Source organism: Typha latifolia, chromosome 3, assembly GCF_019914945.1.
Source record: "Typha latifolia isolate L0001 chromosome 3, TyphaL0001v2, whole genome shotgun sequence".
In the NCBI taxonomy this organism is placed as follows: Eukaryota; Viridiplantae; Streptophyta; class Magnoliopsida; order Poales; family Typhaceae; genus Typha; species Typha latifolia.
In genome coordinates this window covers 14,597,571-14,625,379 of record NC_133088.1, presented here as the reverse complement: position 1 = coordinate 14,625,379, position 27,809 = coordinate 14,597,571, and the positions used below count along the sequence as shown (strand labels likewise).

At 37.1% G+C, this 27,809-nt stretch overlaps 2 protein-coding genes across 2 annotated transcripts; one reads left to right on the top strand and one right to left on the bottom strand.

The window, feature by feature from the left end:
• Window positions 1-255: 255 nt before the first annotated feature.
• Window positions 256-12,583, bottom strand: LOC140784704 (wings apart-like protein 2). The gene is made up of 13 exons (XM_073132233.1): window positions 11,858-12,583; window positions 10,273-10,372; window positions 9,319-9,655; window positions 8,501-8,613; window positions 7,184-7,312; window positions 6,985-7,078; window positions 6,773-6,859; window positions 5,555-6,240; window positions 4,601-4,899; window positions 2,434-2,587; window positions 1,262-1,359; window positions 1,095-1,176; window positions 256-636 (listed from the first exon to the last, which is right to left on the bottom strand). Exons 1-13 carry the CDS (start codon window positions 12,400-12,402, stop codon window positions 553-555), a joined length of 2,808 nt encoding a protein of 935 aa, XP_072988334.1. The 5' UTR covers window positions 12,403-12,583; the 3' UTR covers window positions 256-552.
• Window positions 12,584-15,066: 2,483 nt separating this feature from the next.
• Window positions 15,067-27,197, top strand: LOC140784305 (RNA polymerase II C-terminal domain phosphatase-like 1). The gene is made up of 17 exons (XM_073131619.1): window positions 15,067-15,876; window positions 16,799-17,275; window positions 17,672-17,882; window positions 18,010-18,167; window positions 18,268-18,338; window positions 18,423-18,528; window positions 18,606-18,689; window positions 18,870-19,439; window positions 19,525-19,588; window positions 20,148-20,281; window positions 20,364-20,417; window positions 21,379-21,475; window positions 22,106-22,305; window positions 22,410-22,496; window positions 22,976-23,041; window positions 23,586-23,659; window positions 26,314-27,197. The coding sequence occupies exons 1-17, from the start codon at window positions 15,619-15,621 to the stop codon at window positions 26,420-26,422; spliced, it is 2,820 nt and encodes a 939-aa protein (XP_072987720.1). The 5' UTR covers window positions 15,067-15,618; the 3' UTR covers window positions 26,423-27,197.
• The last annotated feature ends 612 nt before the right edge of the window (window positions 27,198-27,809 follow it).

Sequence of the window (27,809 nt, the reverse complement as noted above, 5' to 3'; positions counted from 1 at the left end):
ATAATGCAAAGGGGGAGGCAAAAAAGGAACTAAGCATGGAATCTACATAAAATTTTGTACACCGAATGCTATAGATGCAGCCATCTGTCAGGAATTTCTACATAAAATTTCACTTAACCAATGACACCCACAAAATTTAGACAAGATGCTTAGCTTTGGTGTCTGAACATATGCTGCATTCTAGTATCAGTAATGAGGTAGTACACAAAAATTTTGTACACCGAATGCTATAGATGCCAAATATGCTTATTAAACTGAAAGAAAATTGAACGCATTGCACCTCCCTATTTAGTTAACTTGTTATTTTACATCTAATGGCATGGACCTGAAGATTGATACACCTGTTACATCCAATGGTGACAGAAAATAATGTAGAAAAAAAGAAGATAAAAGGAAAAGAGGCCAACCAAAGGTGAAATAAAATACAGATCATTGCCAGTCCTGAAAGGAGGGTTTCCGTTTCCGAGCCCAATCTTTTCCCCAAGCATAGAGATGAAAAAATATCTATGAACGAGCAAGAGATGAAAAAGCTGTACAAGATCTCTCTGCTTTTTAAGGTCCTTTACAGGATTCAATTACTTTGATGACAGATGAATGTGTTTCGGGCGATATCATGTTCAGTGTCAGATGAAATGCCTGAAGAAAATAGAAGCAACGGAAGTCATTAACCCTTTAAAATGCACATTTGCAAAGCATGTCAGAAAGTAATAAGACCAGCTAGTTCAAAATCATCAATTCGTTACTGCCCATTAAAAAAAAAACTACCATTACATTTATCATAAGAAAATTCTTCAGATATAATAAATATTGAAAAAGTTCCATGCCAAACTAGTATTAATGTGATTTGTAAAATACCAACTGAATGGAAAAATAATAGACTATAGAGTATGAGAAATCAAATATGACATCAATATAGACAGTAATGTGTACATGATAAATCTAACATTAGGCTAGATAAAATCTACAGATTTGAGCTGGCAAACAAGATGATTTCCTTATAGACATGGAAGCATGCTAGGCACAAGTATTCTTCCCCTAGTCGTGTAATGTAACTGGAGTTCAAATCATCAGTTTTTAAACTTCTGGTAACTTACCACAAATCTTTCTAGCACAGGTACAAGAATTTGTAAGTTGTTATCGGGGAGGCAGCTGGCAATGGCTTCGCGCACCAAGGAACTGTTGGCAGCAAGTCATTGACAATAAATGCAAGGAATCGCTAGCTCAAAAATTGAAATGAGTAAAAGATGTTGAGAATAGAGACCTTTCTGTGGACAGAAATGCAAGCAGGAGAGCTGCATAAGCCTGAACAATCATCATCTCAGCCTCTCGCTGTCCTTGCAACAAGGAATCTTCATCGTCCTATCATATAATAATCAAAATAAGCTAGCTGTGGAAGGACAACTTTAACTCAGAAAGTTATTTAATCTGGAATAAATTTAATAATGGCAAGAGTAAGGTAAGATCTAGAGTGATAGCAATTCTCTATGAGACAATTTAACAGTGTAATCTCGCCAATAGTAATCAGTAATCCCACAAACATTATGTACTGTAAAATGACATCCTCCAGTATCCACTAATAATATGAATCAATAACAATGCTCTCCACAATGCTCTCCATTTTCCCCCTTTATCCCTTCAAAGGTTCAAATTCCCTCAAAACTTCGATAACTTGAAAAATAAGTCAACAGAAATCTGAGATGCTGTATACTAGATGCTTGGAAACCAAATATGGTACTCCGATGAATCCATCCAGAATGAGACCCGCTTTGTTATAATAAAAACTATACAGAGAAATAGTGTTATCTTATTATGTGAATAACTGCGGATCTTCAGTGTCGTTACCCAGCTATGGTACTTGTTTTGACTTGTACATGCCCATATAAAAAAATTCATGCTAGAATTTCTACCCTAGTACGCTATCACAATGTGCACAAGAAACTCAATTTATAAAATTGATTCCAGCACAGTCACAGTCACGTACCTTATCTCCTATAAACATAAAAGGGTGCATTATTTTGTATGCACCTAAATGTATTAAAAACTGTTGGTGCCTGATCTATTATAGTACTTTCTATCTTTCCAGATATGGAATTACTACTTTGTGCTTTAGCTGACGGTTACCATATTTGAGCAATGCACATGGTAATTATGTATACTCAACAAAGAGAGTAAAAGGTAAATTTGCAAATTGCTAGAATATCTGCCACCACAAAAGTAAATAACAGATAGTCTTGCTCACATTAGTTTCACAAATACAATAGAGAAATATAGAAAAAAATTGACCTAAAGTTTCCTTAATGAGATAAGCAAAAGGCTAGTACGAAATATATGCATAAAACAGATCAGATTCACGAATTGCCAAAATAAATTTCATGCTCTAAAGACTAAACTAATGACTGCATGATGTTTCTTGGAAACCCAACATGCACTTACAGAGAGGACAGCTTTTCCCTCTTCATCAACCTTTCCAGCACCTTGATTGGCCAAAAACACAGAGCAGAGCAATGGTATCACATCCTTCTTAACCTCCTTGCTTTCTAAATTTCCTGGTAGATCCACGGAAACTCGGGTGGATGCCAGACGTACTCTGCAGCAGCATTTACAGAATATTAGCTATATGAAAATACACTAGCAGTCTCTTTACCATCAAACAGCTTTTTATATTATAAGGGTATAATTATCTACAAAGGACAGGATACTTACTATTGAGACAGGAAAACAAAAGAAAAACAACATATATATATATGGACACGCGAATTGAACCATTGTTCTATAGTTCCATAGCCATATGTAAACAAAGGTGACCGACCATGGTGATGGTGCCAGTTGACATAGGAAGCAAGTGACATAGAGATGGGATCATAGGTACCTCTTCAGTACTATGTTAGATAACTAATTGGCATAAGAGCTTAAGTTGTTAGCTAATAGACTATCAATATATATCATACATTTAGTATTAGCGATCATCCAAGAGCAGATGACCTACCATTTTATTCAGCCTAAAGAAACCCTTAAGTGGGCTACATTCGACCCAGGACTAAACCCAAGGTTGGCCATTTTCGGGCATCCAAGTTCGACTAGGCAAAGAGGACCAAGGGTGTCCCTGAGAAAGAGCCAAGTCAGAGCAAGGCCGGGCAATGGAGAAGTGGTGGATTGGTCTATGTTATGCTTGAATGGATCTTCTTGAGGGTGAGAGCAAGGAAAGGAGAGTGCAAAAGACAAATAAAGAGAGAAAATCAGCCGGAAACGGTATCCTGTATAGGCTCATTGAGGCAAAAATCAATCTGGTAAAAATTTGCATGGTTAGGCAGGACAAAATTAGCTTGGTTTCTGATCGCTAAGAGGCTTGATATCTCATCTGATAGATATTCATCTAAATTTTGATGAGCAGTTTGACCAAATTGGGGGAAAAATTTCTAGTTTTATTAGACGATAATAAATAATAGAAAGTATAAACAAGCAAAATCAGTGACAGTTGTAGGGTGGATCTTGCAGATCTACCTTCTAATGGTTCATCTCATGCAAAATTATTTTCCTTCATATAAATTTTTTAGCAAAACTGAGGAAAAGATTTCCTCAATTTACACTCTACTGACGAAATAGATATGAATAAGAAATGGAGCATGTTATATTAAATATATTTAGTAGTTTAAAAGCAAGATGTGTCAGGGTTGTGTTAGAACTTCCTACTCATGCTAGGACTATGCAGGTGGCTCAAAAAACCCAGCAGAAAACTACGAAACTGATTCAGCCCTTGCAACTAATGAATGTACAAAGCAAAGACAATTGTCAAATGTAGTAATAAATCTGTGGTATGACTTAAATGTTGCTAACAACTCATTTTCATAGATAGATTAGCAAACAACAGGCTGTATGACTAGCCTTTTCTAGTTTCACTTACTCTCAAAATTTTGCAACCGATAAGCCTTCTATTATCACTTGGATGTGGACATTTCTGATAAAAGAAATACCTTTAAAGAATCTATATTTTATTTCATCATTATTTGCTACAACCACGAACCTAAAAAGTAAAAGATAGAAAAGTGTAATGGAATTATGGAACTCAAGGACAGGGTCACAGTATTCATCCTTGCTGGAATTATGGCGGATAGCGGGAATCGAACCCGCATCTTCTCCTTGCTCCTCTAGAAGGATCATCTAGAAAGCGAGTAGCTAATGAAAATTAAAAAGGATACAAATATAAATGCGCAACCTCTGGAGATAAAAGGAGAGATCTACAAATATTCATATATTTTCAAGTTAAGGTCATTCATCAACAGGTCAATAGAATAATCTAGGGGCTTCTTCACTATTTTCAAACATAGGACGAAATAGGTTCAAAATTGGTTTTTGCTATAACCATGGATACAGCCAATTAAAGCGACAAAATAAAGAAGCCGAATTATTGGATAGTTCACCATGAGAATGAGAGTGCTTACAAAGTTACAATAAACTAACAATAAAAGAATATAAAGAATATTAAACTACTAAACTGATACAAACTCAAATAGTGAAATGCACTTGGAAACAGAAGCTATTTGCTTAAATTTCCCAAAGTAGCTAAAACCAGAGAAATCTGCAAGTTAAAGCAAGGATATACCTGTTTCTACTATCCTTCTCCACGAGGTTTACAAGCAAGCCCAAGATAGCAACCAGGAAATCTAGTTCATGGTCTCTCAAATGTCTATTGCTCACATGACTAGCATCAGAGGTCACATCTTGACCAGCACTGACATTTCGGTCAGGTAAAATATTTTTACTCGAAGGACTGTTCACAGGGAAGCATAAATCAAACGACGGGAAATGTCTTGTAATCAAGGAGGCCATCGTGTCTAGCCCACCACAAGAAGCAATCTCCTGACAGCCTACAGGGTTGTCATTTGTTAAGTTCATAAGAACCTGCCAAAAAGTCACCGGAGATAGAACTTTCAACTCATTTTGATATATCATTTTAGGAAAAGATGGTTGCCACAAGATAGATCATACTTTATAACATAGAAATATCCAATTAGCAAAAAAAGAGTTTAAATTAAAAATTGCTGTAAACAAAGACTTCTGTAATCAATAAATGTCAGAGACACGAAAATCTACAACTGACGAGTATGAATAGCCTGAATACTAGCTAGTACTGCATATGTTAATGTTCTATTTAGCTTCTTATTAGTCATGTTCAGTTGCCCATGCTATTGTTCACAAGGATACGTCATAAAACATCATGTTCAGTTGCCCATGCTATCTCTATGCTGGCAACCTAACACAATTCACACCAACACAACCATATCTAGCAAAAGTTAGCATGGAATGGGTTGTAATGTACCAGTGTATCACAGCAAGACCATCCATGGTTAACTGTTAAACTTTTAATCCATAGGAATATAGGATTATGCCAAAATTTGAAATTATGTAGAAAATGGTATGCTTTATAGTTGTTACAGGCTCACAGCAGCAGCATTATGGAAAGCCAAACAAAAAACAAACATGTCAAAAATTCACCATATTTAAATGTATGCAATTTTCCTATAGAAAAAAGAGATCATTGAAGCACATAAGTTACCTTTACTGAGGTAAGAAGGCAATCTTCTAAGAGGTTGGTATCTTCTTCATGTACAGAAGGAAGTGAGCTTTCACACGACTGGTGATTTTCTCCATTGGTTAATAGACTTGACACATGATCTACTGTTGTAACCTCCTGTAAATCCAGGAACTCTTTCTTTGTTTCAGTTCTCTGATGCTTCTGGGATGTTTCTTTTTTCATTGCTAACATCTCCCACTTGGAGGGTTCTTGGTCACCTTCATCAAATGCAAAAGGATCAAAACAGTCTATTTTACAATCACCTTTGGCTTCTTCAGACAAACGAGGTCTTTTAGCCAAGCTCCCGGAACGCTTTTCTGAACCATTAGCTTTCATAGGAATCCATCCAGTTGAATTTCTTATAGCATTAACCTTCGCACTATTAAGATTTAGTTTCATTTTTGGACCACCACCATTGCTGAAGCTGTCTCGAAATAAACCACTTGATGCCCCATTACATGAAACAGATGAAGAACAATCAAGTTTCCTTCTCATCAAACAAACATCACTACCAGAAGAAACTGTCATTTCTGAATTACTTAAAGATATTTCTGATTGATAAACTGACATCTTATCCTGCTTTTGACATATTGAAAACTTAGTCATCTTAGAGTCTTTGTCAACACCAGAGCATCCAGCAAAACCACTAGACGAAGTCTCCTCATTTTCTGCAGGAAATAGAAAATTAACTTAGTATGAGATATGGAGACAAACACATAGTAAAAATATGATTATCATACAAAGCATTAAATCTTTCAACAAAGCCATCAGAGAACTTTTCTCCTTTATTCAAATTGAACAGTGATCTTCAACAGTATAATCTTGGTGAAAGAAGTCAAGAAATACAGTAATTCACTGAATAAACACTGATCTGGTCATATACAACCTTAATGTAACAGATAATTAACTACATTAGCATATCATGAGGGCAAAAATAATTCTATAATAAGGCTTTGCCCTGCTTCTAAAGAGAAACCAAGCATGTGAGCGCTTGCCAGAATGTGACAATGTCTCAGTCACAATGAAAAGCAAGGCATGATTTGCCACATTACGAAAGACAGAATGAGTTAACATATTGAGTTGGGACCATTTTTGCCAGTAGAGATGATTCGTGGCTGTAGGAAAAACAGTACTGTAGAAAATTTAGAATCCTACTGAAAGACTGCACAAAATAATCAACTGATGTAGGAGATAAATTACGTTTCCAGCTTTTGTTTATATGAGTTCCAGAATATTTCGGCTCCTCAGTGTTAGAAATATCAGAAGATCTTTGGAGTAGAGAAAGAACTGCAAGGCAAAAAGAGAAGCAGTCAGCCTAGAAAATTGTCCTAGCATATCTGGCATACTTTCTTTGAAGGACAAATTACTTCTCAAAATACGGATTAATCAATAGTACTTTTCTCTGAACAAACCTGATAAGATTTTAATTGTGCCAACAACAACGCCGACAAAAGATAGTGCCAGCCCTTTAGAATCTAATTTTCTAGTCATTCTCAACAAGTAGTTCTGTCAAGGAAATGAAACAAATGTCAAAGTGGTGCAATAGTCCTATAGCTATACAGCTTCAAAATTTAAAAATAAGTCATTACTTCATCAAGCATGAGAAATAACCTGATTCTCGTTGCTTAAAAATGTGGCATTCTCCATGATCTTCAAACATTTCAGGAGAAGCACCACACTTCGCATAGCTACTCCATCTTTTGACTCTAACGCTGTAGGAGTCCTAACCTTTCTCAGCTCCTGGAACGTAAGCAATAGTAATATTAGCTCACCAATAAAGCCTTCTTCAAGTTAAGTGAAACGTTGTTATGAGGCCTTTATGTTTTCCATATAGTAGAATAAGAATGGTGGACCCAAATGAGAGATGGCTTAGGGTTTTTATTTTTTAATACCTCATGTGGATCAGCAACTTCGGAGGAAAAAGTCAAAAGAGATGAAGTGAGAATCTTTCTATTAATGTGACTGATAGCTTTTCAAATGAGAAAGGAGGCTGGCAAAGGAGGAAAAGGAAGGAAGACGAGATTAAAGCATGCAAACAGAGAAAGATAGAAAAAGGAGGAGAATGGACAATAAGAATCATAGAATAACTTCTCATGCATGGTTGTGTGCCAGTAGGTCATCAGGAATTTCATGACAGAACTGCAAGGCACATATGGATCAGCACTTGGCACGGACGGCATGTTGCGTGGCATATCAGCACTTCATGGTTGCCATTGTGTCCATATTGGCATGTCCTAGTGGCCACATGAGCCATGACACAATGCCAAGAAAGAAAGCTAAGAATGACTATGATGACCAAATGGGTGTCAATGTGGAATATGATTTGCTTTTAACCATTTTTACTATAATTTATTCCATAGATTTATGTGTTAGACTTTACTAGATTGTGAAACATCTCGAGACTTATAAAGTTATACTGTCAATGGCAAGAAAGGTTTAGTAAGAGGAAAAATTACTAGGAAATGTGAACCTCAGTTTTGTTGAAATCATCGTCAAATCTATTTGAAGAAGGTGAGTTTGCTTTTCAAGGTGAAATTATCAATTACTTGAAAATTTTGATGGTAAACTTTTGCCTAAGAAAATTCATAGTTTCATGGAAGCTATGATCTGTCATAGAACAAATTCAAATAATAACACCTAGAACAAAGTTCCATAAAGGAAAAAGAAAAAAAAATAAAGTTCAAACGTAAGAATTGCATGCAAATTAATAGATTATACATATGTCCATGACTGACTAAACTTACCAATCTGCATATTACAATATTATATCAGAAAGGTATAACACTATACCTAGAATTCTTATCGAACTTCAAGGTGATTAAATCGTCCACATAGAAAATCTGTTCACCCATTTCAATCCTCCCCTATAATATTTTAACTCTGACATATTTAAAGTATTATAGAAAACAACACAAAACATTCATTTACCTCTAATGCAGAATAGCAACTTGCAAGAACATCAAAGATAGCATCAAGACCTCCAAACTCCCTTAATCTTTCCTTGAAATCTCCACCAATCCTTCTTACCATCTCAGATGTGTCTAAGAAGTGCACGACAATAAGAAAAACGAAAAGGAAGTTTGAGAAAAATCGAGTCCATTATTAAGCTGGATAGAATACAAATCATAACGAAAAACACTGGATATAGGAACAGTGGAATAACAAAGTATGCATCCACACAAAATGTATATCTCTATCGCTTAACTAACCTAAAGATAATAAAAATGTCAAACTAGACAGGGGTATCAAAGTGGACAAAGCTATTACAGATGCAAGGTCTAAGGAGCGCAAGATGTAAGCAGCTTTATCCCATCAGTAGAGAGATCTTCCTATAGGTTTAAGATCATTGTTGCTTGGTTTTACCACTGAAGCAAGCTTTACCGCCATACAATGACACTCACTTTCAGAATATAGCATATTTGATAAAGGGGGGATAATATATCGTATAAAAGGAACATATAACAAGTTAGAAGTAGTAATGCTGTATATTTTTTTTCAAAAACCTAGCTTGGAAGCTGATAATCTAACTCCATCTTGGACTCATAACCAACAGAATGTTAAATAAGCTGTGCAGGAAGTTTGAGGACTTTATCATGTTTATCCATAAGAAGAACATGAAGGAAACCCATATTTAAAAATTGAATACAGCTACTTCATATTATACCATGAAAAAGATAAAATTATATGAGCAGCATTTTCAAGAGACAAAATGAGTTTATCACTCCAAAAGATTGAACTAATCATACCTTCAAATGATACAGTAGATAAACATGCTTTTTCTATAGTCAATAAGGCTATCCACTTTGAGTTCAATTCTGGCCTCCCTATTTCTTCATCAGCTCCATTTGTTGATTTTATCTCTTTGCAACTTAATAGAATTTCTTGGACTTTTGAAACAATCTCCCTGGAACTAGAGTCCGTTCCTTTGTTTGTGTCATTAAGTATGTTAGCCCGGCGTATGCCAAGAAGATTACAGCCTATTGATGGTGCCTTTTCCTCAACATTTTTACTTGTGGATGGATATAATAACTTAAGAAGAAAGTGAATACAAGACGGTGAATCCAGCAAATGATCATCTTGAACCTGAAAATAGTAGTGGAGAAAATAAAATAAAGTACACTAAAAGAACTATGAGAATTTATTCAAGAACAATGTGGCCAGTAGACATTCAGTAGCAGTAATCATATGACTAGTAAACCATAATCAACCAACACATGCAATGTTCATGATTACCATAGTAAAATCCAAATGTTTACAGCAGATTCAATATTCTCCCTCTCCTCGGAGGCTGACTATAAAGAACACCATGTGGATGCAACATAGCCTCAGAAAAGTTCATGTGTGTAACTCAAGATAATAAAAGTAAAAGCAGAATACAGCTGAAGAAATAACTTGTAGGTTTTCATATCTCAAAATCATTCGAATTTTCAAGATATCAGCATGATTGCAATATGCATAATCTTTGTACTCTTCAAAGGAAGAGGACCTGTAACAAAAGTTATAGAATCTCAATTTGGAGGGTTTAATCTATTACATCATCATTTAGTACATTCATTTCTTTTGATATGTCTACCACTTCAGAAAATATAAACAGTCTGTAAGCCATAGCTTAGTCTTGCATATTTAGGCAGCGCATATGACAGAACATACAAATCAAGAGCTCAATAAGAAGCAGACTTCAGAGTAGATAAGATACTCACATCACTTGCCAGAACATAGAAGATAGCAGCAGCAGCAATAGAGGTTGGGTCATCATCAAATTTGAGATCCAAAATAGCATCAATTATTCTCTTAGCCATCCTAACATATGTTGAGAGTAAAATATGTATAAGAAAAGGAAGCACAATTAAATAAGCAATAATCCAAGGGAGTAAAGTGAAAAACAGAAGTTATCATCAATAGTTGCAAGGACAGAGTGCCTTTGACTTCTGGCTTTCTGCTGAAAGACATACAGATAACAACAATCTTGAAATTTAAGCCCAATTATAATGGCCGGTCATTATAGTTGATAAAAAGTTGTTCAAAATTGCCAATAAAATGCAGAATGATATCATGACCAAACTTGACCTAAACAATAAATTAGATTAGACTTCCCCTATATCTTAAAGTACTTGCATCGAAATGCCATGATGCTCAACTTTATTAATGAACTGCTTGGAGTAGCATGCAACGAGAATCAGGAAATTATGAGCATATTACAACTAAATATAGTTGTTACAGGTCATCCTAATCACAGCGAATTTCAATTTTTCGAAAGTACAATGACAATGTCGAGATCGTAAATGGCAAGAGTTCAATGAAGCGATAAGAGTGAGAATCTAGTAGTTGAACTCAAGGGAAAATTGTCATATAGTCTCACTTAGTTTTAAAGAGGGAGAATCCGTTGAAACAGTTATTATAATAGATATAGGATGCCTACTTACAAGCACAAAGGGCTCGAGTTTGTAAAGTTTGTAAACCACTCTCAGAAAGCACTAGGACAGTTGGGTCTTGTAAAATATAGAACATAGTGTAGTAAAAAACCCTCACAAGTTACAACAAGCCCCTGTTTGGAGAAGTATGAGAAAGGGATAGCCTGCTGACAACATGGTGCTAGCCCAAACTGGTATGGCCTTATTTTACCTAATTGTAGCTAAGATGAGTAATCAATAGACAGACTGAGTGAACCTAGTAACACCATTTTGTGCATATACCTAGCAGGATTAAAGGATAAAGTGTTCTAAATACTAGCAAGCTTCAAGAAACAGAGATTGCTTTCCTATAACAGCTATACTAGATCAAACGTGAGTCGGGACAGCATAAAGATCTCAACTTTATCATCTCCGATTATCAAGACAGATATTAAACTAATGTCGAGACAAGCCTAACTTTTACTTCTACTGGCAAGAACTTAGGTCAGCACGAACGCAAATCTACTATCTAATAATACTCCTCATAGTGGACCGATCTTACCCAACAAAGGGCAGAACCTATCACCAGTCCATATCCTACCAGTCCAACATAGGACAAGCCGATTCTTCCTCGATAAGTTATCTGGCCACTCAATAAATCTTAGTATGCTTTAATCAAGAATCATGAACCCTAACTATCTAAGGTGAGAAGAAAAGAATGATATTTTTTCCGCCTTGTTAAGAAGGGGGTCCGGATAAGGAAACCTTGAATCCCTTACCAATCTTCCAACTAACCAAGAAAAAACACACAATAGGCATCAAGATGATACTTCTTGAACAACAATTCGATCAAAATATACAACGAAGAACATGAATAGGCATCTCAGCAACTAACCCTTGAGCCCGGAGAAGCCGCCGCCTCTGCGGTGTCTCACAAACCGACAGCAACGAAAGCAAGCTCGCCCGCCGGATCCGCGCCGGCTGCCCCGACCGCAGCCCATCGAGCGCGAAATTCACCTCGTCGACATGCTCCATCATCTCCCCGAACTCCTGCGCCTCCATCAACGTCGCTGTGGCTGCCGCCCTGACCTTTCCCTCCCCATCCTTCTTGGGAAAAGAAGAGCCCTTGGCCTTCCTGCTGAGCTTCCTCGGCGCGTCGGAGGAGGAGGGGAGGAGGAGGAGGTCGTCGGGGATGGGAGGCGGAGGAAGGAGGAGATCCGGGTCGAGGGACCAAGAGGAGGAGTCTTGGGAGGAGGAGAAGGCGCCGAATTGGGGGAGATTTTGGGGGAGTTCTTGGGCGGCGCTGTCCTCGGATTGGGAGAAGGTGAAGGAGAAGTCACCGTCTTGAGGGGATTCGTCGCCGGGGTCGAGGTCGATGGCGGAGAGGCTGTTGCTGCCCGGCGGGCCGCGGGTTCGTCGGGTGTAGGTCCGTACTATCATCTCGCGGAGAGGAGAGAATAGGAGGAGGTTGGGGGGTGGATTAGAGGGCTTTCGTTAGCCTCGGGTTCGGTGGGTTCGGGGAGGTGGCGACTGGCGAGGAAACTAGTCGTGTTAGCTGGGTAGATCTGGATTATCCGATATGCAATTGTAATTAGCTTCCTAGGCGCAAAGCGCGAATTCTTTTTTATCAAATTAAGTCGATTCTAAAGTGATGATTATATCTAAATCCCCTGTATTGATGTCTATGTCTCTAATTTATTTTTGGTGACACATCCACTCAGTTAATTATAAAATATCTTTAGCCTTGTTCTAAAATAAGACTCCTTATTCTTGTGTAATAATTAAACAACTACTTATCTGGTATGGTATAGTATTTTTTTATTTTATTCTATATAAATTTTAAAAAAATAATTTAATAATAGCTCACAATTATTATTTTTTTAACTATTCTTTATTATTCTCTCTCTTATTGCCTCTCCTCTCTTGGTCCTCTATCGTCTTGATGCACTTATGAGCTTAATTGGGTCATTCTTGGCTCAGGAGCTGGTTAAGATATCGGAGAAAAGAGCAACCCTTCTTCTCCTCATTGCGATTTATGGCCGAGAAGTTCTAACCATTTTGTTCTTCAACCATTACTTTTTTCTTCTTTTTTTCCTTCCTATTACAGTATAGTATTCTATATTGTTAGTTAAGGATTCTTCTCGAGCTATTTAAAGATTCACAGGATCACTAACAAAGAGCCATAGACTAACTTTAAATTTGTTGAGCTTGTGAACATTATGTTTATGCCTCGTGAATTAATACCTCATTTTCTTTTGTTGTGATGTTTCGCTTGTGTAACTAAGATGTGGATTGTGTTAAAAGGATTGTCATTTTACTTACTCTCTCATTTTGTATATCAAGCAGGGTTAAGGAATAGATGAAATATTTGCCTATAGCCTTTTTATGAAAAAAATACACTATAAAAAACCTTTTGAGTGCTCCTTCAATTAGTTATCCATTATATTTTCTCGTTAAGAAGTTACACGTGAATGTTATGTGATTATCTAAGAACTATCTTACTCTTATTTAAAAAAAATTAAACCTGATACTAAAATGGTCTTCGATTTTTTTTTTCTCTAACGCCGAGGGATAATTCATAGTTTAGGCCGTCAATATGCATAAAATAAAATAAAATGATCGCATGTGAAAATGAGCAATAGTTCATAGGATTATAGTATAATTATCCATTTCTCAAATATACTCGAAGAATAGGCGAGTTGCTGACTTGTTTTAGAGAAATAGATTAAACTATTTTCTGTAAAGTGTTGTCACATTCTATTTGCCAAAAATTGCTTATTCTTGTTGGCGATTCATTTGCATTAAAATAGATACATTTTTAGATGTAAAATAAGTTTTTATTACTATAATTTAATGTATATGCGATATCGAAAAAGATGAATTAGTGATAAAGAGGTAATTATTGCGGTGCATTGAGCTCAAATTCTCTTTGCTGGAGTGTTTTTAAAAGCATTACTCAGCAAACATTGAATGCTCATCAATTTTGAGCATGCGATATATCTTTATAAAGTTATAGAAAAAAAAGGGAGATATTTTGGACATTGGGCATATTAAAAAAAGGTCATGATTTTTTATCACAGTAAAATTTCATAATTTCCTTTCTTCAATTCTTATCAATTAAACACACACTATATAATAAAAGTTGGTAGAAAATTGAAATGTTTTTACATAACAAAATATGTCAATTTCTTATGTGATTATTTTTAGGCTAAAAATAGATCTAAGTTGGTTGGACCTAAATCTTTCATATTTCTTATGTGATTACTTTAGACTATGCCTAAGCTCCAAAAGTATGAAAGATTTCAAACAACTAGGCTGGATGGGCATGAGTCTAATACGACCGACCCATAGATTTTATTTTTTTGTCATGGTTCATCTAATGCATACCAACACATCGATAGTCTTTATCACATTATGTATTTTTTGTGTTTCGAAATATAACGTTCAACATAAATATACAATATAACAATTTATTAATATCCACTTCTCTAAAGAAAATGAGTTCAATTGAATGGAAATTTGGTTAAAGCTGAGCTGCCAAGTCAGTCTATGCATGTCATTAAATACACATCAATGTATTAATTTTGCACGGTCGATGACTTTAATCAATCCAAAAGTAATACATAAGAGTCGTAGGAACTGATCGACTGAGATTACAGTTGCTGAATACTTATAATTAATATAAGTTGATACAGATCAGATAGTTATAATCAATACGTTGATACATATCTGACAGATCGACCATAATTGATATGTATCCGTTACATAACCCTAGCTTCTAAACCTCAACCTCCAACCATTCATGAAAGGTCTAACATGGAGATCGATGACCATGGGCCTTTGCCCCCACCCAACTATCTATGATGGCAATAAAAACAAAAGATGGCCAATTTTTGATATAGATAGAGAGACACCACAAGTCCACAACTCACAAGTCGCCTCTCCCAAATTGTTTTCCTTGGCCTAGAGGAACAATAAAAGGGAAGATATTTTTCCCCATCCACACCCTCTCCACTTTTTTTAATTGTCATTATTATTATCGTTATTCCGCAAGTTGGGTTGAATTGTGTAGAACTTTCCCTTTCCATCTTCTACTCCAACATCATCAGATCGACGACCTAGGGTTTCTAACTTTCCTCCCCCGCCCCCCTCAAATCGCTGGGAGCAGCCGCTAAAGAACCACAAAAATTCGCCAAGAACCCTAGAAACTTTCGTCAAAACCGAAACTTCGAAGGCCTCGCGTAACGATTTCGAGCAGAAACCCCCAACTCTCTCGAGACGCCATTACCGGCACCAAAAGAACGGAAGGAGACATTAAAAACTTTCCCTTTGGACTTCGTAAGAACAGATCTTTCCTCTCTAAAACCCGGATCTATGCCACTGATCTGTCTGATGGAATGTCTGATGAAGAATCTGGACAGATCTTGGTCCCTTTTGATCCGGAAAAGGGATTTGTGATCTTAGTCTTTGAGACGGAAGCTGAGATTCGGAGTGGGATTTCTTCTATTTTTCATGTGGAAAGGACCTTTTTTGGTGGACCTTTTTAAGCCTTAATCGCTTTGAGAACTGTTTATGAAACAATAAAGCCTAGATCTGTTGGATCCAGTAAGGGGCTTTTGGTTTTGATCTCCAAATCTCAGCTGGGTGTGGCTTAATATGTTCAAGTCGACTGTTTATCATGGAAATTCCCCTATCGGGGAGGTGGAAATTTACCCTCAGAACTCGAATTCAGACACATGTGTCAGGGAGATCCGGATCTCCAATTTCTCGCCTCCCAGTGACCGGTGTCCGCCGCTGGCGGTCCTCCACAGCATAGCCGCCCGTGGTGTCCTCTTCAAAATGGAATCAAAGTTGTCGCTGTCTGATGAGTCGCCATTGTTAGCATTGCACGCAGCTTGCCTCAGAGAGAATAAGGTATTAATCTTCAAAAGGAAACAAATAAGAATTTTAATGACAGCAGCCGGATTATAAACAGTGAACCCTACCAGAATGAGTAGACTCAGCTCAAATGTCACTTATTTTTACTCACTGGAAATCATGCTTTTCTATGCGGAACTGTTCTGGTGAAATTCACTTAACCTGACTTGTTAATATTGGTTAAAATCGATATCTCTGGGTTCAAAACATATTTCTATTGGCTATACATTAAAACATTCAAGTTTTCTCATTACAATTTATTGAAGTTAGGTTATCAGTTTGAGGGTCATTCAAGTGATGATAGCCTCATGCACCTGTTTGTACAAAAGCCAACTAGCATATTTATCAGGTTTTCCTGAATTTTCTTTTGTTGTCTGATTTTATTTTGTCTAGGATATCTGCATCAATTTAGGTAAGGTTGACTTCAAGTTGATAGCCGATTATAGAAGTTTCCCAACTCTTTGTAGTCCCAATATTGTTGGGAAAATGCTTGCCTAGTGCGATCCGAGGCTGTTGTCAATTCATTAATTGTCCATTGAGATAATGAGTTTTATGCTATAATATTGCAGAAACAATAAAATACTTTCTTTAGGTAGTCCTAGTTGTAGAAGAATTTTCACTATCCTGTTGTGTTTTATGCAGATATTTATATGTTGATCCGGAATCCTCTGGTTTTCATTGATTTTCCTAAATTATCCCACATAAATAATTTTTAGTTTATGAACTGGTTAAGTGTTGTTCATATTTTGACCGTCATCTCTGATTACAGCATGCCTTACGATAATTGTGTTTTATATGCTCCAGATGCATATAGAATGACATTGTTGGAAGTTCTTTACAATTATTATTTTTGGTTTATTTTTACTAATGCTTACATTGCTAGGTTTCTTCAAATTTTTGTACTTTGTCATGCTCGCAGACTGCAGTTATCCCATCAGGAGAGGAAGAATTGCACTTGGTGGCCATGAATTCGAGTAGAAACCTCATGAACTATGCATGTTTCTGGGGATTTAAAGTTGCAGTTGGACTATACATTTCTTGCCTCGCAATGTTGAATCTTAGGTGCCTCGGCATCGTTTTTGATCTTGATGAGACGCTAATTGTTGCTAATACCACACGTTCATTTGAAGACAGAATTGATGCCCTTCAGCGCAAAATAAGCAATGAGACTGATCCACAGCGTGTTACCGGCATGTTGTCTGAGATCAAGCGGTATCAGGATGACAAATCTATTTTAAAGCAGTATGCTGAAAATGATCAAGTTGTTGAAAATGGAAGGGTGTTTAAAGTACAATCTGAGGTTGTTCGGCCTTTATCTGATAGTCATCAATTGATCACCCGCCCAATTATAAGGCTACAAGAGAAAAATATAATTTTGACACGAGTAAATCCATCAGTATGTATTTCCAGTCCTATCTTTATTGGTTGCATCATGAGAAGATATTATTTTCTATTTTGGCGGTCCTCCATGCAGTTATAATCTACTTTGTTTCTGACTGTATAATCTCTGTGATCTAATATTGTTTCCCATTTGCTGTCTTAGATCACAGGCAATTGTCTCATCTTTTGATCAAGTGAAATATATAGTGAATATTATTTTCTGTCTGCTTTTACTCCCAAAGTTTGTAAAATTGTGCTTAATATCTGGTTGTTGATTGTGTTAGAGTGTGTTCTTACTTGCTTTGAAATATCAGTGGTTTCCAGTTGCTTAGATGAACTTTAGTTGCCTCTGTTTATCTTGGACAACTATGAATATGCAAGAAAATTAAGGCGTTGAGTTATTTGCTTGTAGATTCGGGATACTAGCGTTCTTGTACGCTTAAGGCCTGCGTGGGAGGATCTACGAAGCTACTTGACTGCAAGAGGTCGCAAACGCTTTGAGGTCTATGTTTGTACAATGGCAGAGAGAGATTATGCTTTAGAAATGTGGAGGTTACTTGATCCAGATTCAAGCTTGATTAACTCCTCGCAACTTCTAGACCGAATAGTATGTGTCAAAGCAGGTATGTAATGCAAAAATCCTTTGAAATAATGTAACTTTGTGCATACGCAGATATATAGTTTTGGTACTGGACTCTATAGTTGCCTGCAGTGTGGCTTATTACGTAATATAAAATGTGTTGCTGATAGGTTCAAGAAAGTCACTGCTTAATGTCTTTCAAGATGGAATCTGCCATCCAAGGATGGCTCTAGTTATTGATGACCGTCTGAAAGTTTGGGATGAGAAAGATCAACCTCGGGTTCATGTTGTCCCTGCATTTGCCCCATACTATGCTCCTCAAGCAGAGGTAAGTATTCTGATCCTAAACTGCAAATACTACAGAGGCCCATGCTTATCTTAGTTGATCTTACATTTACTGAAATGTTTTATTTCCCAACTTATCTTAGGCAAACAACACTATCCCAGTTCTTTGTGTTGCCAGAAACGTCGCATGCAATGTTAGAGGTGGATTTTTCAAGTAAGGGCATGACTTCTGTCAATATACTCTATCTTGTATTCTTGACATGTTGTTGAGATGACACATTCTGGCTTTTACTGACAGAGATTTTGATGAGGGCCTATTGCCACGGATTAGTGAAGTTCTGTACGAAAATGAAATTAATTATCTGCCATCTGCTCCAGATGTTGGCAACTATTTGATTTCAGAGGTAAATCTATAGAGAATCTGTGCTTCTACATTCATTCCCCTGGTGTTAGTTTAAATTTTGAACCTTTTTCAATTCAGGATGATACTTCCACAACAAATGGAAATAAGGACCCTCTCCCTTTTGATGGCATGGCAGATGCTGAGGTTGAGAGGAGATTGAAGGTCATCATTAGCTTTAGTTGATATGCTTTAGTCTCCTTTTCTAGATATATATATATATATATATATATATATATATATATATATATGCTTAAGAAAACTATTGTTATCATAACTTCAATTTCTTAACTTCTTCAAGCATTTGCATGATGAAATCCTCATTCATTCTCGAACTTCTCTCAGGAAGCAAGTTTTAATGTTCAAGCTGTTCCTCCAGTAAGCAATAACTTTGAGCCAAGGTCTATGCCTTCTATCCAGCACATTATGCCATCATTATCTGCTGCAGCTTCACTGACAACACAAGGCATGATGCCTTTAGTTAATAATCAATGCCCTCAATCTGTTACATTTAGCAGGCCAGTATCTCAACCTGGCCTTCCAGAACCTGCCTTGCAAGGTTCTCCAGCTAGAGAAGAGGGTGAGGTTCCGGAATCAGAATTAGATCCAGACACACGCAGGAGACTTCTCATACTGCAACATGGTCAAGACACAAGAGATCCTACTCCTCCTTTTGCAGTGAGGCCACCTCTTCATGTGCCAGTTCCTCCTGTGCAACCACAGGGAAATTGGTTCCCTTTGGAAGAAGATAGGAACCTAAGAAACCTGAGTAGGCCTCCTAAGGGATTTCCTTTAGAACCGGAAACTGTACGTTATGATAAAAAAAGGCCGCAGCATTCATCTTTTTATCGCGGTGCGGAGAACACTGTTTCTTCTTATAGAGGTCCAAATCAAAACCAGAGATTTCCTGCACAGGTAAGTGATGACTTCAGTGAAAGCTATTAGTTGATTTTCAAGACAACTTCTCTGCTGCTTAATCAATAGAAAATGTTTGATTCAGTTGCATCATGGTGATGATCGATTGCGTCAAAACCGTGCAGCATCAAACTACAGTCCGTTCCCTGGTATGTTCATCGATTTGGTTATTTCTGGCCTTTAAAGATCTTGATGATTCATAATTTCATACCTTCTCTTGATATAGATAAATGTTATCTGATGGTCTCTGTCATATCATCGTATACACCTAGAATAGATGCCTAGATGGATGTTTGTAAACAAGTGAACTAGATAAAATATGAGTAGCAGGGTTGGGTTTTAAATCTATTCATAAGTATAAGTTAAGATGATTGTGGATTAGTGAAGGAATAAATAAGGGCACTTTATGTATTCTTACCCTGTAAGCAGACAGGCTGTTTCCTTTATTTTGTATACATCATCTTATTTTACTACTATTACACTTGTGTCGAAGCCCATGAATTTCAGTGGAATGCCTACAATGCCATGAATTTTCCTTTGATCGACTCTAGTTATATTTTATGAGTTTTGTCAACAAAGAAACTTCATCGTGCTAAAGAGCACATTTGTCTCCTAGATGTTATTTGTGATGGATTCTCATATTGCTGTTTAATATAATAGACTTGCTTGATGTAATTGATTTGGTTCTGCTTCATTTACATGTTGAAGGTGAGGAGCTGCCTACAGGACAGATGTCTTCAAGCCAGAGGGGTATTCAAATTGAAGTGGAACCAACTGTTGCAGCGCATCCACAAACTCCCCCGGGAGTTTTGCAGGATATTGCCATGAAGTGTGGATCTAAGGTAGTTCCAAAGGTTAAGCCTCATAAATATAGTTCTTTTCCTTCGATTATTGATACTGTGTGCTATACTTGTTTACTTGTAGGTAGAATTTCGAACAGCCCTATGTGATACTACGGAACTTCAGTTCTCTATTGAGGTAGGTTGAAATGTCTAATTATAGTTGAACATATCATGCTGCGATAATATCTGTTATTGTGACGCATATAGGGAGGTTGTTTTTCTTTTCAGTTTTTATGTGAAGGGTTTAACTTCAATTTTTTTTCTTTAGTAACCCCACCCTTTAGTTCACTCCTGAGGACCCGTTTAATATGATATGAGTTGGTACCATTATTCTAGTACCAGTGATTTATGAAAAGATCCAGAAGAACTTCCTCGGGAATAGTGTATTGTACTCCCCTTATCAGATATTCATATGGACCATACCATAGTTCCAAAGACAGTTAATTTCTCAATTTTGACATTCCAATTTAGACTCAAATACAAAGCTTAACTATATTGTTTGTTATTGTGAATATTGAGTTTTGTTATATGGAGGATATACTACAGGGAATATTAAGCTTTCATCGTAATCTCAGTTTTGCTACTTGTTTTTATTTTATGAACAATGCATACTATCATGTATTTAATAATAAAACAGTATATATTAAATATTCAATTTATCCCTGGTTAAATGAGGTTTTAAGGAATAGCCTCTCATTTACTTGTCTGTCCATCAAGTTATGTCTTGTGCAAGAACTTCAAGAGAAGATGCCAAGTATAAACACACAACCTTGTAAAACACCTACTAACATCTCATGGAGAGTTCAGATGGATAACTTTACTACATAAGATTTATTCATCAAGGGACAATATTAGTATATAGTAGGTAATGTTATAAATCTGCAAAATGATTGGATGCAGAATCGGATATTAGGAGGATTAAGCAAAAGGAAACAATGAACTTGTTTACCTACTAGGAGTTAATTTTGATGTAGGAAGTAAAAGGTCTTTTGAACCAAGTCACATAGACAAATCCAAATTGTTGCTTGTGAAACAGCAGACAAGTTACCATTTTATTGGAAGTCTCAGCCATATGCCTTCTTTTATTTTTTTTCCAGGTTTGGTTTGTTGGAGAAAAAATCGGTGAAGCAATTGGTAGAACAAGGAAAGAAGCCCAATATCAAGCTGCAGAGATCTCTCTTCGGAATTTGGCTAGTATGATTTATTACTTTTTTCAAATGTCGATTTTCTTGATAGTAGCTATCAGAGAAGTCTTCATAATATATTGGCAGTTCTGTCCAGAAGAGGTTAAATGTATAAATTTGGATGATTTTACATATTCGCTTAAAGTTTAAAGTTGGACACATCAATTGGTACATGGACTGCCAAAGATTAACTAGTTTACAAAATTCTTTGGTAATATGGGTACAAAAGGAATGCATTTGAAATGTAAGAAAAAGTAATTAAGATCACTAGAAGCAATGTAGGTTCTTTGGAACTTCTCATGGCATTAGGTTACATTTTTCATGCATTTAAGTTGCTGAAGAGTGCTGCTGTTATCTGATTTTTTTAATTATGTTCCTCATTTTAATTTTCTTTTTTTGGGGTGATTTGTGACTAGAAGAACCTGTCATGTATAGTTTTTACGTAAGAGTTAAGCTGTGGTTTCTTGTGAATATTTCACTTAGGTCTTCTAGCTACAGTGCTTGTGGACTGGGTTACTGGGATGTGGATGTGCTCCTGTCATTAGATATCAGGCTTTTCCTATATTGGTTTACATATTTTAGCTACACAATTGATTCTATTGCCCTGTGCAATTTTTACAAGCTTAGCTTTTAATTGCAGATAAATATTTATCAAATGCATTGTCCGAACCGAATAAGCCTGCTTATCCGAAGGAAAATGGCTTTATCAGTGATTCATATTCTTTTGGATATCCAGCGAGAATGAGGGATGACATTTTGCCAATTGCAAGTGCTTCAGAGGAGGATCAGAGAACCAACAGTTCAAGAACAACGGCTTCTGTTGCTGCCCTCAAAGAACTAGTGAGATCTCGCATTTTCTCTGTTTGTAGTAGCCTTCTAGGGTCCTCAGGGTGGTTCACTCTGCACATATACATTAACTGACTTTTGCTGGATCTCTATTTCAGTGTATCATGGAGGGATTCAACCTAGTCTTTCAAGCTCAGCCTTCACCTTCAGGTGGCTCAGTTAATAAAGAAGAAGTTTATGCACAGGTTACTGTCTATCTCTTTTGGAGAATTCATTTTTTAGTACTATATTTCTGGTATCATAGGATATTGTCTGTTCCTTGAGTCATATCTTGACTCGTCACAGGCAGAAAAAGAAAAAGAAAAAAGAGAAAGAATTATAAGAAGAAAAGAATACACTGTCATGTAAACCTTTTTCTTATTGTTTCACTGCTGTCATTAACATAAGATTTCACATTATTATTATCAGGAATTATTAGATTCTGGTTTCTTAAAGAAACCATAAGTTAAGAAGTTTCCCAGCTTCTTACATTGAGCTGATTTTCAGTTCATTTAATTGTGTATGTTTTGCTATCATTATATATCCCGAGTTTGCTAGCTAAGTAAACAAAAGTATTGTATTACACTATTCTCAAATTGAGTTTCGTCTTTAGAGATTGAATACTTCTATTTGTATTTTCAAAGTTCATCTCAGCATATCTTTTGGTTGCCTATGGACTTTTCAGGTTGAAATAGGTGGACAAATCTTGGGGAAAGGAGCTGGAACAACCTGGGAAGAAGCCAAGCTCCAGGTAGAATCATCTTGCTCTGTAGTTTTACTTGGAGATGTTTCATGTTGATACATGGGAATCAGTATGAGAGGATTCTTAAGAAGGATAAGGAAGGATTTTGACTACCTCCTGAACCCCAGATCCAGGACTGATAAATTAGCCTCAAACAATATCATACAAGAAAGAAAGAAATGCATGGAGATTGAATCTTGATTATAACTTTACCTAACTTTACAAGTAAACTTGCCTCTTGCAAATCAGATGATATATCTTAAAATTTGCAACACTCATGTATGACGTGACCTGGCTGCGTAACTAACCTTCAGTAAGTTCAGGAGAATAACTAAGACAAGATGAATGCACATTCTAGTCAATAACGACAATTTAGGATGTAAGAATAAAATATAATTCTTAATTCTATATTATATTTGACTATTCTCCTCATAGATTTAAAGAGGTTGCATACATGTATGGCTTCCATATCTGTATGTTAGAAGCATGATTTTATTTCTTTGATATTTTATATTACAGTTAAAAGTTAGTACAAAAGTTTATCATCCTACAGGCTGCTGACGAGGCCCTCGGAACTTTGAAGTCTATGCTTGGTCAATTTACTCAGAAACGCTCAGGTTCTCCAAGGTGAGAATCTTCTATATACTTTTTGCTGAAAATTATCAGTTCATTTTCATGATACATTTTGTGAATTACCTTTGGAACAGGATGTCTTAAATTTAGAAACTTGTAAGCATGAAGCTACAGAATGCAGAAAATAGGAAACATGTAACGAAGTAATCAACAAAATCCATATTGAAATAAAAGGTCAAATGAACTACTCTATTTGATACAGATATCTTATTTGAAAGGATCGCTGAAATGGGTATACTGGAGGTTCCATACATAGGGCATACCAACGATGGTCATGCTACAGGCACGGACTGTGCTGACCACCGGTCGGCATTGCACGGCACGACACGTGTCGCACACTTGCTGGTCGTGTCGTAAGAGGGAGGGAAAAAGGTAAGGGACTACTCACCTTCGCAGTCGTCGTTGCTGCTCGCCGTTCGTCGTCGGCTAAGTTCACCCCTATCGGGTGCCCTAAGTCGGATCTGCAACTGAAGTTTTAAGCCGACCCCTTCTCTTTCTCTCCCTCCCTTTCTTTCTCCCTTCCTCGAGTTAGGGCACCGACGGGGGTGCAAACTCGGGTGATGAGCGGCGACAGCAAGCTCGACGACGAGGTCGCGGTGACAGCAAGCTCGATGACGAGGTCGCGGCGAAGCTACTAAGAAGGGTGCCATGTGGCATCCCTCGTGTCACCTGCCGGTACGCTGCCGGTATGGCCATCCATGGGGCATACAACTATGAAGCACGGATATGGGATACAAATACAATACACATATGTCGATATGACAAATCTTAAAAAATAAGGATATACTATACACGTAGGATACTTCGTTCATATATGTATGTTATATTATATATATAATATAACATATTCTATATTATTTGTGTATGATTATTTATATAAGGATATCTTTAATTAAATTATTAAAAGAATTATCATTTGTAACAAAGAACTAGTATTACGTAGTGTATTATTAACTACTATGTAAGATAACAAGCAATTCAATATGTAAATCAAAAGAAATTGGCCGTTGTAACATGATTTCCTAACATAGATTATAGAACAAACAAGCAAACTCAATCTTTTCACAATAAGAAATGAAAGGTGATAGTCTCTTTCAATTTGGCTTCTATTAATAGGCATACTAGAAGTATAATTTCACATTATTAATTTCATTTTAAAATATTCGGATACAAGGAAGGAAAATGACAGCAAGAAGCCAAGAAGGAACCAACAAAGTACACCATCAGCCCATCATTTACAACTTGCCATCAACATTTTGTTTGATAACATTATAAATAGGCCTATTGTTAGGCTGAGCACATTACAGCCTAAGTCTTAGCACCAGAAGCTAGGGCTACACACAATCCTTCCCCAAACTCCTCATAAGCAGGAACATACACTAGGACACCCTTTTTTTTATTATTATTTATGAATTGTGAAATTAGCAGAATCAATTCTTAGGCATAGTTCATTCATTCCATAAAGATAGGCCAATGACTTTTTAACACAAGCCTCATATTTGGTTATAACAGTGAACATCACAGAGAAAATAAGGTAATAAACCCAAGGGCACTAACAAACTACAACTCAAAGCATAAGCCTAGAGAATTCACAAGAACAGAGTGTAACATTGTCCAACGGCTCCATCGCAATTCAACTGTTGAAGATAATCCCAAACCTACGAACAACCATAGAACAAGAAAGAGAAGAAAAGAAAAGAAAAGAAAATGGATGTGGTGGCAGGCAGATTTGACAATGGAGCAGTGGCCAAGCCCCAAATCCAGCAGTGAAACAGCAAGGATCCAATAGGGGGCAAAGAGGGAGTAGCAACACAGCACGAATCTGACGGGGGATGATGGTTGGGCGTAGATGATGGAGGTGGAGATTAGGAAGCCGCGACAAGGTTTGGATTAGGAAGGTGGGAGTTGGGAGGTCGCAGACAGGTACATATTCAACGGGGAGCAGCAAGGGGGTGGCGGCAAGGGGATGGAGGGTGAGCTTGGAGGAGGAAGGTCCAAGGGACCGAGAGTGAAGCTCAAAACTGATAAGAGAGTGACAGCGAAGCTCGGACACGGCAGAGAGGCGGCGGCAAGACAGATTCAATAGATGAGGACAGTGAGGTGAGGATGGCTGTCTGGAAGGAAGAGATAGGAGGGAAGGGAGAGAGAAGGAGATGAGTAGAAGGGGAAGAAACCTCCTAGAGAGGAGACAGGGCCACTGGCGGTGGTGGCGAGAAGAACCCTCAACTCAAGAGAGGGGAGAAGGTGAAACCCTAACAGAGCTGTCTGCCAGGGCTGGGACTTCATAGAATCGTCTATTATGCTCATTTATATACTTATGTTCAGTTCGACTATTAGTTAATTTGTGCGTCCAATTTGAATATAGTTCTTAATGTCAAACTTTGTTATCTTACTGTCGTGATATATACTTCTCTAAATCAGTGGAACTTACTTTTCAAGTTCCAAAACCTTTTTCGAGTAAGAGAACTAGGAAGCTTCAAGGTCTCCAAAAGCTCCGCAGCCTCCATTCTATCATTGTTAATTGCTACTAGATTTTCATTACCTGTGGCGAGTGTGTTATTGGGTTTTTTTTTTTTTTTCTGTCAACTCTATCCAAAGCCTGCCATACACAGCCTCTTAATATGCTTGACATTTACCATCCTTTTCAGGTCACTTCCAGCTACTCCTAATAAGCGCTTAAAGCCTGAATTTTCACGGACATTGCAGAGAATTCCTTCATCTGGCGGATATTCTAAGAATGAAACTTCAGTTCCTTGATGTTCTCTACCATACTTTTTCTTGCTGATATTCTGATTGCTTGTTACTAAGATCAGACCTGTCAAGCACTTCAGAGGCAACTTAAGGAGGGGCCTCATTTGCAACCCAAGACAAAGCTTTCCTAAAGCTGCCAATGAAAAGTTGTACCACTCATCAGAATCAAATCTTGGATCAGGATGTTATAACTCTACTCTGTTGGAAACATGGTGGTTGCGCATATTCCGTAACCATCGTGGGTTCAGTCTCCAATATCATGTTATGTCCACTGATTCTGTGAAGGGGAAAAAAACAGTCGAACTGTTTTGGTATTGCTTAACAGGGAATTCTCTTTCGTTTACAAGGTTTTATAGCCACAAATGCAATTAAGGAACATTGAAGTTTGCACATCATATTCCATGGTTTGGCATAAAGTTTGTGCCCCCAACACTAGTTGTCAGGATGTGGTGGGAAGTGAATTGCATGTTGGTCTGGAGTACTTTGCTTGTAAAGATTACCTTCGGCTGACAGTCTGACCAGTTTAGTTGAATGCGGTGACTTCATCAATCTGTTGGAATTCAAGGCTTGCCAATTTTGCCGACGGCAACCGGGACCTGATTGTAAATTTTTGCTGGTTTCAGCTTTAAAGATGTGTGACAAAAGATCATACAAGAAAGAATGTGCTTTAACTTATTAGGGGTGGATTCCATTTAAGAGATGTTTGTAATTCTTTTAGGATCCTTTGCTTTGTCATTCTCATTTACTGTAATGAATGTGTTGTGAGATGAGTTTCCATCAATTGCCTAGTATTTTGTGATGTGAAACTGGTTTGTCATTTGCGGAGTGTTTGGCACATAATGACAATATATTATCTTGCAAATGAAGATATTTTAGGCCCTTTAAGAGTCATAGATCCAATATAAATTTTGTAATACTAGCAGACCCTGTGCTGGTAGGAGAGCTTCGTGCACAAGGACAGGATATGACATGACTTTGTATTTATTTTGTTCCTTTGATGATGATCACATTTCTCAATTTAGTGATCAGTCTTCCAAGTTTGTGACATTAAAGCTGCTTAGGGTTATTCATATCATTCGAGTGTTCTATCCCAACTCTTTTACAGGGTGCTCTGGATTTGCCACAACATCCTCTTCTGCCAACTTCCAGAACTTACTAGGTTATAACTTATAATCCTGCGGTGCATTTGCTATCAATTCTTCAATAAGCAACAGAACATATGTTTGCATATGCAGGTTTAAGCCATCCATTCTTGCAAATTTACACTAATTTGAGAAAATTTGAACACTAGCTTGCAGTTTATCCAGTTCACTTCTGCTCCCAATATATCTGATGCTTTTGTTGTGATTTTGCACGACAATCCTTGCCTTTCTAAGAGTACGGAAATCCATGG

What these genes read in the sequence shown, in the direction of transcription:
- LOC140784704 (XM_073132233.1), bottom strand. Translation starts at nt 12,402, where the DNA reads ATGATAGTACGGACCTACACCCGACGAACCCGCGGCCCGCCGGGCAGC. An exon ending in CGGCTTCTCCGGGCTCAAGG is followed by an intron (nt 10,373 to 11,857) that starts GTTAGTTGCTGA and finishes AACATATGTTAG; the next exon opens with GATGGCTAAGAGAATAATTG. An exon ending in CTGTGCTAGAAAGATTTGTG is followed by an intron (nt 637 to 1,094) that starts GTAAGTTACCAG and finishes TATTTTCTTCAG; the next exon opens with GCATTTCATCTGACACTGAA.
- LOC140784305 (XM_073131619.1), top strand. Translation starts at nt 15,619, where the DNA reads ATGTTCAAGTCGACTGTTTATCATGGAAATTCCCCTATCGGGGAGGTG. An exon ending in GCAACTATTTGATTTCAGAG is followed by an intron (nt 18,529 to 18,605) that starts GTAAATCTATAG and finishes TTTTCAATTCAG; the next exon opens with GATGATACTTCCACAACAAA. An exon ending in CCATGAAGTGTGGATCTAAG is followed by an intron (nt 20,282 to 20,363) that starts GTAGTTCCAAAG and finishes GTTTACTTGTAG; the next exon opens with GTAGAATTTCGAACAGCCCT.